The 16,452-nt window shown below is 38.5% G+C and overlaps 1 protein-coding gene across 2 annotated transcripts in view; it reads left to right on the forward strand.

The window, feature by feature from the left end:
* Positions 1–16,452, forward strand: part of SLIT2 (slit guidance ligand 2) — a 370,550-nt gene that overhangs the window by 330,753 nt on the left and 23,345 nt on the right. For both annotated transcript variants that reach the window (XM_005554557.4, XM_005554559.4), the window contains 3 exons: positions 8,926–9,019; positions 14,867–15,004; positions 15,585–15,825. In XM_005554557.4, coding sequence (XP_005554614.3) covers positions 8,926–9,019; positions 14,867–15,004; positions 15,585–15,825 — 473 coding nt within the window. The remainder of the gene's footprint in view (positions 1–8,925; positions 9,020–14,866; positions 15,005–15,584; positions 15,826–16,452) is intronic.

The following is a 16,452-nucleotide window of genomic DNA, read 5'->3' on the forward strand; positions in this document are numbered from 1 at the left end:
TAGCCTGTCCTGCAAGCCCTAACTGCTAACACCAGCTCCCCTCCAACAGAGGAGTAAGTGATGATTGGTCCAAGTCAAGCACAACTCACAGTGCTTTGCAGAGAGACTTCTGGCCACGGCAGCACATGTAGAGCTAATCTACACTACTGTGCTCCACTTACGTCTTGACTCTCTTGAAGCACAGGGAGCCTTGTCATGGGCCATTCCCTCTCCTTTGTGCACCGCTTATTACAGACTGACTATTGGAGAAGCTCATAGTACTAAAAGAAAACTTGAGACAAAGGAGAAGACAGCTACATGAAATAAAATGAGAGGAAAGAGACATAAAAATGAAAGAAAAAAAAAGGAAGAAATAGTGGCATAAGTTGAAAGTTTTATTCCCCACCATAAACTTCCAGTGATTTGGAATTTACTACCTGTATTGTTTTGCTAGGGCTGCCATAACAAATTACTGCAAACTGGAGGCTTAAACAACAGAGTTTTATTGTCTTACAGTTCTGGAGGCTAGAGGTCTGGAATCAAGGTGTCCATGGTGTTGATTCCTGCAGAGGATTGTGAGGGAAATGTCTCTCCAGGCCTGTCTAGTTGGCTTCTCCCTGTTTTTCATATCGTCTTCCTCTATGCCTGTCTTTCCTGGTATCCAGGTTTCCCTTTTTGATAACACCAGCCATATTGGATTAGGGCCTACCCTAATGACTTTAACTTGCTCTCCTCAGTGAAAACTCTATCTCATAATAAGGTCACAGTCTGAGGTACCAGAGGTCTCAAACACACCAGTTTTTTGTTGTTTTTTTTTGCTTTGAGGGGCACAATTGAATCCTCAACACCACCTCACTGTATTTTAAACTCTGTGTTTGCACCAGAAAACCTGTTCTACCTCCACTGTTCTCCATGTCACCAAAAGGTAATTCCCAATATACATACCTGAATCATAGACGTCCCAGACAACTCCCCCTCTCTCTTTCCCCCATGCTTATCCAGTCCATCAAAAAGTCTCATCTGTTTTGCTTCATAAACACTGCTTTGGGCCATGTATACCTCCACCCCACCCCTACCCTGCATAAGCAGTCACCTCTCATGTGTATCCCCACTTATGCAATCTGCCATCCTCCAATGGAGACAAAGTGCTCTTTTCTTTCTTTCTTTCTTTCTTTCTTTCTTTCTTTCTTTCTTTCTTTCTTTCTTTCTTTCTTTCTTTCTTTCTTTTTTAAAGACAGAATTTCGCTCTTTGTTGCCCAGGCTAGAGTAGTGCAGTGTCGCGATCTCTGCTCACTGCAACCTCCGCCTCCCAGGTTCAAGTGATTCTCCTGTCTCAGCCTCCCGAATAGCTGGGACTACAGGCACCCACCACCACACCCGGCTAATGTTTGTATTTTTAGTAGAGACAGGGTTTCACCGTGTTGGCCAGACTGGTCTCAAACTCCTGACCTCAGGTGATCCGCTCGCCTCTGCCTCCCAAAGTACTGGGATTACAGGCGTGAGCCACCACACCCAGCCAGAGTGCTCTTTTCAAAGTGCACATGTCATCTGGCCATGCCCCTACTGAAAACCTTTCAGTGGCAGCCCATTATTCATAGAATGAAGACTTTCGACCCTGTGACCCAGCCAGCCTCCGGGGCTCCTCTGGCACCGTGTTTTCCCAGGCTCACTCCCATCTCTCAGGGCTCCTGTTCTTCATGCTGCCTCCTGCAGAAGCCTCTGTCGGAGCTCTTCATTCTCCACTTCACCCTTGCCTCTGAGTCTCACCTCTTCAGAAGAACCTCTCCTGTCCTTCTTCAGAGCAAACAGTCCCTTTCTAGAGCCCCATAAAATGTTCCTGCTTAGCATTCAGCACAGAGGCAATTTTATATATATAACAGTCCCCTCGTTATCTGCGGGTGATACATTCCAAGACCCTCAGTAGATGCCTGAAACCACAGATAGTACTGAAGCTAGTTGCTATCCATCAGAACATGTTTCTGTTCATGTCTTTCAACCCACACGCTGAATCCTTTTTCATCCCAAGTAAGCGCTTAGCATGCATGGTGGCTGCAACTTTTCCACTTTGAGGTATGACAGCAAAACTAGTTTGAATTTCTTTTTTCCTTGTTCACAACTTTGCAGAGATAGGAGATTCATTTTTACTGTAGATCTTAGCAACCTCAGCGTACAGTTTTTCTTTCTTTCCTTATTAAGAACTTTCACCTTTTCACTTAAAGGAAGCACTTGACAGTTTCTCTTGGGCTTGTCCAAATTACCGACATCACTACTCTTGCACTTTGGGGCCATTATTAAGTAAAATAAGGTTTCCTTGAACAGGAGGCTGTGATACCACAACAGTAGATTTGATAACTGAGACGGCTCATAAGTGACCGATGGGCAGGAGGCTTCTCCAGCCAGATACCCTGAATAGAGATGATTTACGTGCCGGGTGTGATGGAGCAGAATGGCACAAGATTTCACCAAGCTACTCAGAATGGCATGCAGTTCAAGACACGAATTGTTTATTTCTGGGATTTTCCATTTAATACATTTTGGCTACTGTTAACAGTGGGGAACTGAAGCCACAGAAAACAAAGCTGCTGATAAAGGGAGACTATTGTACTTGGGAAATTACTGAATTAATATCTGTCTCCCCCTCCTCTCATATGTAAACTCCATGGAAATAGGAGTAGTTTGTTGTTTACCGTTATACTTCTAGCATTGATACAGGTCCCCATACATAGTTGGGACTCAAAATATATGGTGATGTTAAAAATCTGATTTGCTGTTTTAATTATTTGAAAAAGCTATAGGCAGATCATTCTATAAATATCAGGGAAGAACTTTGTAGAATAGTTCTAAAACTATTTCAGTTAGTATGGTAACAAATTTAAACGAAAAGATAACTTAAGATACTAGGAAGGAAGTAAAAATGAAGGTAATAGGAAGGGCCCCTTTGTGTTGAACAAGGAACGAGCATTAAAAACAGGTTCAGGCCGGGCACAGTGGCTCACACCTGTAATCCCAAGAGTTTGGGAGGCTGAGGCGGGTGGATCACGAGGTCAAGAGATGACACCATCCTGGCCAACATGGTGAAACCCCATCTCTACTAAAAGTACAAAATTTAGCTGGGCATGGTGTTGTGCGCATGTAGTCCCAGCTACTGGGGAGGCTGAGACAGGAGACTTGAACCCAGAAGGCGGAGGTTGCAGTGAGCCAAGATCGTGCCACTGCACTCCAGCCTGGGTGACAAAGTGAGACTCTGTCTCAAAACAACAACAACAACAAAACAGTTAGGTTCATAGATCTAAAATGAAGCAGAAGGTAAGGCCAAGCTCCAGGTATTATTTCTCATAAAAACCATCAATGTGCATTGAAGTTTCCTCCTCAATGCAATAACACTCACAATATCGGTACCATAGGGGGCTCTGAGCACATGCTGGCACTTTATTTTTACCGCTGAATGCAGTAATGTTGTTTTGTACAGCTAAGCGTGATACTCCCTCTGGTAATTTGCTGTCTGCATTATCCATATCTTCAGAAGCATTTTCCTTTTTATTTAAAAAAAGAGATTTTTTCAGAGCCACAGTTGACCTTACACATCTTTAATTCCAGAGCCTCAGTTTACAGATGAAGAACTGAGGCCGAGAACAATAAAATAGTTCTGCAACCAGTCAACTCCCACATATTGCATACAATTGTAGGCCATCCCAGACAGTAATACAACTACCCAAATGTCATTTTCCCCAGTAAGGACAGTTACTCCCTAAGATCTCTTTATGCTGATTCACTCTTCACTGCAGAGTATTATCAATTCTGATGATCCAGCTTTTACTCTTCCACCTGGAAGGTGACCCATAACATTTCTCATCCAAATCAGGGTAATTATGTGAGTGCCCAGGCACACTATTGACAATTACCTTGGGACAACAAGTGTAAACCAGGAGTCGTGCAAGCCAGGGTGAATGGATACATTACCACTCCATGCAATTTTTCAGAAGAAATACATTCACAGACATTCAGTAAGTAGCATCTTACCTCCTCTTCAAGAGTGAGTCTGAAAAATCATTCCCATTTACAAGAGTGGGTATCACTTTTGACATGCTCTTTCACAAGTTGTAATAGTGTTGCTGTAGAACTTGGTCATTTCTTGTCCTGCTGTGTCCCATGTATAACTGACAGGCAAAATCAGGAAGAGGTGATCTAAGAAACAGACAAAACTCTATACCTGTCATCTCAGCCCTTTGGGAGGCCAAGGTGGGATGATCACTTGAAGTCAGGAGTCCGAGACCAGCCTGCCCAACATGGTGAAACCCCGTCTCTACTTAAAATACAAAAATTAGCTGGGCATGGTGGCATGTGCTTATAATCCCAGCTACTCAGGAGGCTGAGGCAGGAGAATCGCTTTAGCCTGGGAGATGGAGGTTACAGTGAGCCAAGATCATGCCACTGCACTCCAGCTTTGGTGTCAGAGCAAGACTCCATCTCCAAAAAAAAAAACAAAACCTCTGTATCAATTATACTAGATCATTTACTAACCTCTCTTATCCTGAAAAGGTAACCATAGACCCCCTGATTGACCACTCTTTGTTTTCTCTCCAAAACATACACAACCAACATATATACATACACTCAGAATGTTTTCACCTCTTACCAACAAGAAATGAAAACTAGAATCATAAGGAAAATTAATTTGTTCATCTGATCAAAAGTGAAATCACAAATGCCAGGCAATGATTGTGTTCCACCCTATTGGGAAGTTTTAAGGGTCCATGGCTGAAAATAAAGAAATAGGATTTCCTGGGATTTAGAGGAATGGGTTGAAGCCAGATCATAGAGTCGAGGCTTGCCTAGGCTCCTATCTCTTGAGAGGCTCATGGGCACCAACATTTAACCTATATTCAACCACATTGCCCCAAACCACTCCAATGGATAGATTTATCTTTCTTAATGTCAGTTTAAACATATTAAGACCTGCTTATGGGGTAATCAATTACAACACTAACTCTGTATAGTCAAATAAGAATATTTCCAGTTTTCCTCTCTGTCACCTCACACTTTATCATCTCTGGAAGGGAGGCAGCCATTGATAATATTATCTCAGGCCCTGAGCCATCACAAAAGCAAACTCAATTGCCCTATTTTTTTATTATTTTTCCACTAACTGAGTACTAGCTCTGACTAAACTTATAGTAAAAATAAAAACCAGGTAAAAATGGCATCATGTCCTCACAATACTATGAGTTTTGGGAGAACTTTTCAATATTGGTAACTAAAAATACATTAGCTGACTAATGTTAGTCATTTTATCTCTATTCTTCCTGGAAAACCAGTGCAGCTTTTAGCTGTCCAATTTCCTCTTACTGGTTGAGAAGGAGATATGCAGTCCAGTATTTGTCTAAGGAGCTTGCTAAGTTTCCCTTCTTTTATTGAGCTCCTGAATCTCACCACTGTTGCACTCTTTTGAAAGCTGTCCTTCCCTCAAGTATAGCAGAATCCAATATAATTAAGGAAAATTAAAGAAACAGTCCAATGAATACATTCATGTTAACATTTAGTCAGGGAAAATTCACAGTAATGTTTAAAGAGAATAGCGTTTATTACTAATCACGAGTGAGTAATTAAGCAAAAAATTACACTAATCTCTAAAGGCTAGAATGAAACCCGAGTTGATTACAGGTCAACAAAATAGAGCTCTTGCCTTAAAGCATGATTCTTCCTTTTAGTAACTATTATTTGAGTATGTCAGCATACCACACTGTGGGAAAAAAAACAAAAGCAAATGTGGCAAGAGTTCTACTCTTAGTGATTTTACAGTCAAGGAAAGAGAATCAGATAAACACCAGTAATATAAAATGCATACATAGCAGTGCAACCCTAAAACCTTACCTTATATGCTTATAATGAATATTAAGTGACTGCATATTTATACAATGTTTAAAACTGTCTGGCATACAGTAGTAAGAACCATATAAATGCTCATTAAGTACATAAACAAATGTATACCATGTATATGCCATGAGCCAGGCACAGTCAAACACGATATAAAATTAGAGATAGAGAAGAAATAGTTGAAAAGATCTGGCATGATTCCGTAAAGAAGGGGACATATAATGGATGAGAAAAATGACAACAGAATTGTGAAAGGATGTTATTAAAGCAAAAGGAGAAACCATTAGCCCAGGCATGGAGTTAAAATAAATTCAGGAAATAGTAAACAGACCCAGGTGACATGAATGTAGGGTGGAAGATTGGTCTTTAAAGCAAGTTAGGCAGTAATTGGATGCAGAAAATGTTTTTGTAATATTTCTTAGCATTGTAAGTTTGGGTGATAGTAAAGAAAATCAAACCTTTTTTTTTTTTTTTTTTTGATTGCTCTTCTTGCCTAGGCTGGAGTGCAATGGCACAATCTTGGCTCACTGCAACCTCCATCTCCCAGGTTAAAGCGATTCTCCTGCCTCAGCCTCCCTAGTAGCTGGGATTACCGGCGCCTACCACCACACCTGGCTAATTTTTGTTTTTTTAGTAGAGACGGGGTTTCCCTATGTTGGCCAGGCTGGTCTCGAACTCCTGACTTCAGGCAATCCACCTGCCTCAGCCTCCTAAGTGCTGGGATTACAGGCGTGAGCCACTGCACCTGGCCGAAAATCAAATCATTTTTGAAGTCATCAACTTATCTTACTAAAGTCAGGTGTATAGCTATGTAATGGTCACAAAGAAGTATCATATACAATCTCAATAATGATTATTGCTATTTTGCTACTGTTATAGAGATAAAGAATACTTGACATTGATGTCATTTTTTATGTTCAAGTTGGCATGCTTAGTCTAAAGCTGTTGATTAGAGATTTAACAATCTGGTTAGCTAACAGTTTCTTGGAACTTTGTCCTTGTTCACTCCTTTCCATTATCAAGTCTATGGAGTAATTCTTTGTAGACAAGGGTCAACTCTCAGTTTTATTTTTTTAGAGATGAAATTCGTTTTCTCTGTTCTTTCCCTAGCTCAAGACTTTCTCTGCTGGTAGGTTGAGAACTGATTAGGAGCAGAGCCCATTACATTCATCCTTGTAGCCCCGGCCTCTAGCACAACATCATGTAGTAAATCCTTATGGACTGTGACTTAGATTGGATGGATTGGGTTGGATTGTATCAGAGTAAATAAGGAATAAAACATGTCCCTTTATTATAATTTTAAAACACTGTCTTATTTAGGCATAAAATAAAAAGTACATAAAATTACATTTATTATGTATCTCAAATGGTCCTTCTTTCCATCAGTTTTTACAAACTGTCTTGGATAGATACTACTATAAACAGCCTATATCTCCATCAGATAGATTTGGTTAGAAACTGAAAGTGATTTCATCATAGTAGGCTGATAAAATATGATGAACGCATTTCATCAAGGTATCCAACTTAGAGTAATACTAATTGAAATCACAAGCCTTTAAATAAACCTGTTTAAAAATCATTCATCATGCATGTTGCTAAAAATCTTTCAGATCCCTGAAAACTTATAGAAGCAATATATGAGACTTTCTGTGCAATTAGTTCTTTTTAAGAGACAGATAAAAACTAATATCCTGCACCAGATTGATGTAATAAGTAGATGAATACATTTATTAATTTGCATCCTGGGAAAAGACCCTTGAAGTCTAAATAATATGCCACATTTAGTTGTCAAGCAATGATTTCTACCAACTAGCTGAGTATTACTTTAAAAGGATCCCCTTGTAACAAAGGGGTGCTGTTCCAAGGTTCACACTCCTGAAATTTTTACCGATGCTGTTACAAATGACAGGTTTAGTAGTTTCCTGGAAATGAACAGCTGCCTATAGATGTGTCACTTTATTTGTCTATTTATTGCATAGAAAACAATTCGAAAGTAGAAGTAAAGTAGAAAAGGTAAAAATAACTTAAAATGTATTATGTAAGTTAATATATATTATGTATTTGAATACCTTTCCAGTCACCTTAATACTTTCACAGCAATTGGGAAAGTCTTCTAAATGAAAATTACATTTGGTCTAATGTATCTGAAATAATAACCATGTTTTTGGTATCAGAAGAAATTTTCTAAAGAAATTACCAGTCATGTGATTCAACAAAGAGTACCTAGAATCTGCGTGGTTATGCCTTCAGCTCTCATTTGTTGACAGAAGTTCTATTTCATGAGTTAGGTGACTTTCATGGAAAAAATCTATGTTCTCTCTCTCTGGATCGAGTCTCCTTTTACTTTTGTCTTTTTATGTCAGAGGATGTGAGTCTAAGAAGCATTCTGTTGAGCTGCGGCAATGATTCCTAAGAAGAAAACAAAGTGTTTTTCTTTTAGACTTTTAAAACCAGAGACTATGAAGATTCGAGAATATTTTTTTCAAACATAAAACTGTAGAATAAGCCAGGCATAAAAGGGTACATATGGAATGATTTCATTTATGTCAAGCTCAGAAACAGTCCCAGGTAGCCTATGGTCTTGTCATGATAGTGATCCTCTTTGCAGGGACCCCGGGGGAAGGCTTCTGGGGTGTTGGTACGTGGTGTGTTTCTGGATGTGGGTGCTGGTGACCTGAGTGGGTTCAGTTTGTGAATAATCATTAACAATTTATTTATCCTTTGTATCCATGCTATATATCAAGAAAAAAAATCCAAAATAAACAACAGGAATGAAAAGCATTCAGATTTCCTTTTCCTAATTCCCATAGTATATTCTGAAGGGGCTTCTATTAGTCACAGATCGCAATAGTCCTGTTGTCCAAAATCACAACACTACTTAGCAGCAGACCCAGAACTGGATAATGGACCATCTGGTTCCATGCCATGTGGCTTTTGTTTTGGGTTTTTTGCTTTGTTTTTTTTTAAATCACAAGCTGCCCTAACCTCTAAGACCCATGACAGTGACACAGTCTGCTGGCAGGAAGCCTGTTGACCTTTTTCTATGAGCTAACACTGTTTGCCATGTTGCAGGTGAGTTGTGTGAGGAGAAGCTGGACTTCTGTGCCCAGGACCTGAACCCCTGCCAGCATGACTCAAAGTGCATCCTAACTCCAAAGGGATTCAAGTAAGTCCAAAGCTGCCTTTTTGCTCACAGAGTAGGGGACGCATTATTTTAGAAACCCTTCTCCTCCATCCTTAGCTTCACACCTCTGCTCGGGATTAAAGGGACCTATTCGCTAGTATCAATGACGTTTTTTAAATGTCCATATACAATATGGCCTTTTTTTTTTTTTTGAGATGGAGTCTCTCTCTGTTGCCCAGACTGGAGTGCAGTGGTGCGATCTGGGCTCACTGCAAGCTCCGCCTCCCAGGTTCACGCCATTCTCTTGCCTCAGCCTCCCGAGTAGCGGGGACTACAGGCGCCCGCCACCACGCCCAGCTAATTTTTTATATTTTTAGTAGAGACGGGGTTTCACCGTGTTAGCCAGGATGGTCTCAATCTCCTGACCTCATGATCCGCCCGCCTCGGCCTCCGAAAGTGCTGGGATTACAGGCGTAAGCCACCGCACCCAGCCCCGGACTTTTTGTATAGTACACTAAAGAAAAATGAAAAAGTGTTTCCTTTTCATCTATGATTTTTTTTGTGAAGTCACCTATGGCAATGAGCAGCCTTTGAAAATACTTACTTGAATTTATTTGAAGGCCCATCTGGTGACATTTGTAATATCTTCTAGTTGCTTCATTGTCTGAAGGTAAGTCTGTGGTAAAATAGAGAATTTGATTTTAATGTAATTGAAGATGTTACGGTCTGAAACAATAATTTGGCTATCCAAGGTGAGAAAGATAGAGTGACCATATATCTCAGGCTGCCCCAGGGAGTCCCAGGCTATGCCTGTGATGATTGTTCTTATTATTGATAGTACCTCTTCCAACTTAAATGTTTTTTGCATGAGGTGACAAAGCATTATAATCCTGCTAAGCGTACTCCCTCAAGTGAACACAGAACTTCAAAAATCACTTCTTTTTGCCTCCCCAGCAATATTCCTGAAATATGTTTGCTATCAAATTTTATGATTTCTTTGCCACCATCCGGAAATATTGTAAGGGTCTTTCAACAGCACTTCTCTTGTTAGGGCTGGCAGTAGTTAGAGATCATCTAGTCCAAATTCTTCATTTAAACATGAGAAAACCATGGCCCAGAGAGGTTAGTTGACTGTCCAGAGATCTTAAGATTATTTACTGGCAGAGCTAGAGCTAGGATTTATACTTTCCAGTTGGGTGATTTTTCTACTATGTGTTACCTATAAGAAGTTTCAGAGTTTATTAACATTACAGCTGGTATTGTATAGCAAATAAGCTGGATTCTTAGGAATTACACAGTCGGGTACAGGGGTTGAGCTGTGCTTTCATCAGACAGCTAGCAAACAGCATTATTTGTTCCTTCAAGCAATATTTATTGAGTGCCTGCCATGGCCAGAGCACATGGTAATAATACCATCTTATGATTTTGTAGTCCTTTATAGCTATTCACCTTCACTTATTTCATCTTCTTAGTGAAATGACCCAAGCTCAATTGCCATAGAATTCAGAGAATTAACAATTACACAGGTCAGGATGAATTTTACAAGAGAAGATGGGATTTGAGCTGGATTGCTAAGATATTTATACTTACCAAACAGATCATCAGATATTTTAAGTTGAGTGGGAGATTGGGGTCAGAATCACCAGATCTCCACTGCTTTTCAAATATCAATCTAATTAAATATTTATTCTCAAGCTTTCTTTTGACAGTGTGCTTTTGCTTTAATTTGGTTTAAAATTCAAACATTAGAATATGTAGGTATAGTTGTAGCACCTGCTAATTCCCTACGATGTCTTTTTGAAAAAGGAAAAAATAAATTTGATTCTATTTTGCATTATATTTTAGTTTACAACCCTAGGCAAAAACCCAGTGTTATTCCATTTTCACTTTATACAAAACTTGACATTATATTTTATTCAACCAAACACTGTAGGTAAGTTGTTTTTAGTCTTCATATCAATGATACACTCACAATTTAATTTGGCAAATTGAAAACACATCAGTTACATAATAAATATCATTTCTTGGAGAAATTAGCTAGTAAGGAAAGTTTTCCAGAACTGCTCATCTGCTGAGCAGATTTCACGGTACTTTGTGCATGGTAAGTATAAGATAAAGTATTAGTAAGACTTAATTGAAACCATTAAAAGAAAGTGAGTCTGTCTGCAAAAAGACTAATCCTTAATTAAATATCTCCTCTCATTATCAAATAGATTAGACACCCTTAAAAGTGCATTTTGCCGCATTATGGACTAACTAATTTTGAAACCCACTGTTTTCAGTTGTAATTTGCGAGCTCATTTCATAGCTATGTGTATGTAGGTTAGCAGAAAACAGGTTAAGTCAGTGTGTGTGCTGTTACTCCCAACTTATAAATGATTGCACATTGTGGGAAAGGTAGCTGCAGAAAGAAAATAGACTTAAAAATCAAATGATGTGAAGCTGCTAAAGAAAATCTCTACTGACAACTGTTGTTTAGACAAGTTATACTATGTTACTTCAACTTCATTTTCTTATTACTAAGCTAACAGAGCTGGTTTTACTTTTATTGCTTTATTATATACCTCATAAATCTCCCAAATTGCTTTGAGATATTTTTAGACTATGATACGCCATAACCAGTATTTTCAAACATGCATCTTACATAGCCAGCTATGGGCTCCTAAACAGTGTATTTTGTATTCTTTGCTTCTTCCTCCCTCCTTGTCAGATAATAGAGTTGAAGGAATGTGATAGGTTTTATTGATAATACAAACTAAGGAATTCTTATTTAAATTTTTTTCTTTCTGTTTTGAAACTCAGTCTGAGGAGCAAAAGAAAGACAAAAATGTTGGGCATAATGTAACTCCAAGCTCTAATGGTCTTGAAAAGTAGTATTTGGAGAGAAGAGAATATAAAATAGCTCTTAGACAGCCACTATGGTGGATGTGTGGTTCTCTTATCTTTCACTTTGATTTCTTTTTTCAGATAAATAATTCAGAGTGTTTCAAAGCATTTCTTCTTTCTTTTAATGCTTGGCACTTCAACAGCTCTGCTCACATTAACATTGATGGAAGTTCTCTTCTCGGGCCTTGTCCATCTCTTTGAGAATGTATATGGCCACTTAGAGTCCATTTAACTTCAGACTTGTTGTTTACTTTGCTTTGTTATGATTTAGCATTAAAACCAACTGGCTGCAAAGCAAGCATGCTTATGCAGTGAGCTCATTTTATTTCTTAATTCATACATGCAGAGCTGAAAGTCTGTTTGCTACTCTTAGAGGCTATATACTCCCATTTGTTTTAATTCGTCCGCTCTCCAGCAACTCTCAAACCCTGATTTTGCATTTTCAGACAAAACCTTTGGCATTCAGTAATGCCACATTCCCTTGGGTGTTTTTAATTAACCTTACTTCAAATCCTAATAGCTTTGAAATAGAAAAATGGATAATTAATACAGACTAAACCATAAAAACTTTTATAGAATTACAAAGATGTATATAGAGAATTATTTTAAAAACCAGCCATTTATAGAACATGCATTATATATAAAAACTATACTAATTAATTTACAGATAGTTGCGTTTAATCTTTAAATAAACCTGTGAGGTGGAATTATATACATGTTAAAGATGAGGAAAAGAACACTTACAGAGATTAAGTAATTTAGTCAATATTATATATACTTTATGCTAAGTGAAATAAGCCAGACATAGTAAGACAAATACTGGATGATCTCACTTATGTGTGGAATTTTAAAAAGTCAAACTTACAGAAAAAGAGAGTAGAAGGGTGGTTACCAGGAATTGGGGTGGGGAAAATGGGAAGATGTTGGTCAGTGGCACAAATTTTCAGTTACAAGATGAATAATAAGTTCTAGAGACCTAATATCACAGCATGGTCACTATAGTTAATAATACTGTATTATATACTTGAAATTTGCCCAGAAAGCAGATCTGAAATATTTTCACCACAAAAGGAAAAGGGTAACTATGGGAGGTGATAGATATGTTAATTAGCTTGACTGTGGTAATTATTTCACAATGTATGTATGTATAAAACATCACCATGTACATCTTTAAAACATAAAGATTTTATTTTTCAATTATACCTCAATAAATCTGGAATAAAATAAAGTTCATAAGGTACAATTAAGAATGAAGCCAGGGTACAAATGCAGTTCTGTAAAGCCTGAATTCTGCAAAACCTGAATTCTGCAGAGCTAAGTTTCGGTTTTCTCATATATACACATATATATACTCATATATATACACATATACATATATACACACATACATATGTGTGTGTATATGTGTGTATACATATATACACATGTACATATATACACACATATACATGTACACATGTATACACATACACATGTATGTATGTGTGTATATGTACCTGTGTATATGTGTGTATACATATATACACGTACATATATACACACATATATGTGTACACGTGTATACACATACACGTGTGTGTGTGTATATGTACATGTGTATATATGTGTGTATATATGAGGAAACTAACTTAGCTGTGAAGAATTCAGGCTTTGCCGTTATGTGTATATATGTGTATATATATGTATATGTATGTGTATGTATATGTGTGCGTATATATATATAAAATCAGTGAACCCTCTCTTAAATCAAAAACACTCTTGGAAGCCAATGTGTAAGCCTAATAAATCACAACAGGAGAGTGTTGAGGAAAAGGTGGAGGGTAGAAGGAGGCTTCCAGAAGCCCCCTCCTCATTGATGGCCATACCTGTAGGGATTCCATGGTCCCCTATAGGTCCATAATGCAGTTTGAAAACTGCTGCATGTGCCACACTGCCTTTCTCCATGCAGCTATAAAGTCCTGAATCCTTGGTGTCATACCTAGAGATCCCAGTGGTCAGCACTGGAGAAGTACAGGTTTAAAGGGAGCCTCTGGAATTAATTATCCAACAGCATAGTGCAGTGGTTAGAGATACAGGCTTTCTTGTCAGATTGTTTGAGTTCGATTCCTGGCTGTGGCACTTAGAAGTTGAGTGTTTGGGGGCAAAGTGCTTCACCTCTTTGTTCCTTAGTCTCCTCACCTGTAGAGTGGATGAAATAATACCACCAATGTCACAGGACTGTGGAGAGGTTTCAGTGAATCCATAGATGCCACATGGTTAGAGCAGGGCCAGAGGAAGTGCTTGGTGAATGTCAGCTGTATTATTACTCCCGGTTCTTCACCATCAATGCAGCCAAGACCCTTTACCACCATGGTGAACAGGCTGAAAACTGTCCATGGGATCGGCCCCGTGAATTTTCTACCAGTTCTTCTATCCTAACCCATTATAGCAGTCCTGTTCTTCCATAATGAGTATCTGGATTCATCGTGTATTAGGGTATTTAATATTAATATATTTGCTTTTCTTAAAATAATACCTTGTTCTGATGTATCTAGTCTCTATTGTAAAATTAAAAATGTTAATCATGTTTTAAAATATGTTTAATATTCCCAGTACATTTTACAACATAGCAGTTTTATAATCTCAATGAGCAAATGAATTAGGCCAAACTGAAAATAATAAGGCACCGTAAGCAAACAAAATGGGGAGAAAGAAAGGATGGAAGAGGGAGGAGAGGGAGTGGGAGGGAGTGACCCTGCTACAATTATCCTGTTGTTATTTGGACTGTGGATATTCACTATCATCAAGGAGATAAAAATAACTATTTCTCTGGTAGATCACAGTGATAGAACATGGAATATACTGCAGAACAGTTCAATTTTCTAGGTATCCATTAATGTGGGGGCTCTATGAGCCTATTCTAAATAAGTATTTTAAAGATGGTGCCATGTGTCTAGATAAAATGCATTGTTTACTTATTTTGGCTCAGTTGGGTTTGAAACCATTACCTGCTTGTTCCAACAGATGTGACTGCACACCAGGGTACATAGGTGAGCACTGCGACATTGATTTTGATGACTGCCAAGACAACAAGTGTAAAAACGGAGCCCACTGCACGGATGCAGTGAACGGCTATACGTGCATATGCCCCGAAGGTTACAGGTAAAAGCAGAAATGAGTAAGACCTAGTGTTCAATAAGACCTAGCACAACAGGGTGACTATAGTCAGTAATAGCGTAATTGTACATCTTAAAATAGCTAAAAGAATATAACTGGATCGTTTGTAACACAAGGATAAATACTTGAGGGGATGGATACCCCGTTTTACATGATGTGATTATTATGCATTACATGCCTGTATCAAAATACCTCATGTATCCCATAAATATATACACTTACTAGGTACCCATAAAAATTAAAATAAAAAAATTTTAAGACAAGAAAAGTAGACGTTATAGAAGCAAAGAGTAGAATGAGGATTACCAGGGAGGAGGACAGAGGGATGGTATTTGGGGAGATATTGGTCAAAGGGTCCAAAGAGTCATTTAGGCAGGATGAGTAAGTTTGGAATATCTATTGTACAGCACAGTGATGATTTTGATTAATAGTTAAGAATACTTGAAAACTGGAAAAACAAGGAAGTGCACATATATAGTATACAGTTAGGTCATACAGCTCTCAATTCAGATTGGCAATTAAGTAAAATCGTATTAACATATTTGTTTTTCTCCTTATTCTTCAGTGGCTTGTTCTGTGAGTTTTCTCCACCCATGGTCCTCCCTCGTACCAGCCCCTGTGATAATTTTGATTGTCAGAATGGAGCTCAGTGCATTGTCAGAATAAACGAGCCAATATGTCAGTGTTTGCCGGGCTATCAGGGAGAAAAGTGTGAAAAATTGGTCAGTGTGAATTTTATAAACAAAGAGTCTTATCTTCAGATTCCTTCGGCCAAGGTTCGGCCTCAGACGAACATCACACTTCAGGTAAGAGATCTCTCTCTATGGAGAGTTGATCTGATCTTAAAATTCAACTTCAGAGAATAAACATTTGTGGTAGCTTGTGAATGATTGACAGTATATCTTAAATAGACAGTTAAAAACAGAAAATGCTCCTTGTGTGGACAGCGTTAGTAATTATTCTCTTCAACATTTGTATTTGCAAGACAAAATGAAAACCAAATATTTTTATTTATTCATTATTTGATAAGCAGACAGTAATAAAAAAATATGTCTCTTTGTTTTGTGCTCAGATAAAAACATTTTATTCATTTGCTTTTATGGCTCTGCAGTTCAGCCTGTGCACGGGGGAGGCTTTTCTTAGGAAATCTGCAGCTAGGAAGGGTGCAGTCAAGAAAGAACACCTGGATTCAACCACCAGCACTTTTTTTTTTTTTTTTTTTTTTTGTGGGGGGGATGGAGTCTTGCTCTGTCACCTAGGCTGGAGTTCAGTGGCACGATATCGGCTCACTGCAACCTCCGTCTCCCAGGTTCAAGCGATTCTCCTGCCTCAGCCTCCTGAGTAGCTGGGATGACAGGCGTGCACCACCCTGTCTGGCTAATTTTTTGTATTTTTTAGTAGAGACAGAGTTTCACCATGTTGGCCAGGATGGT

Source organism: Macaca fascicularis, chromosome 5 (genome assembly GCF_037993035.2).
Source record: "Macaca fascicularis isolate 582-1 chromosome 5, T2T-MFA8v1.1".
Taxonomy (NCBI): Eukaryota; Metazoa; Chordata; class Mammalia; order Primates; family Cercopithecidae; genus Macaca; species Macaca fascicularis.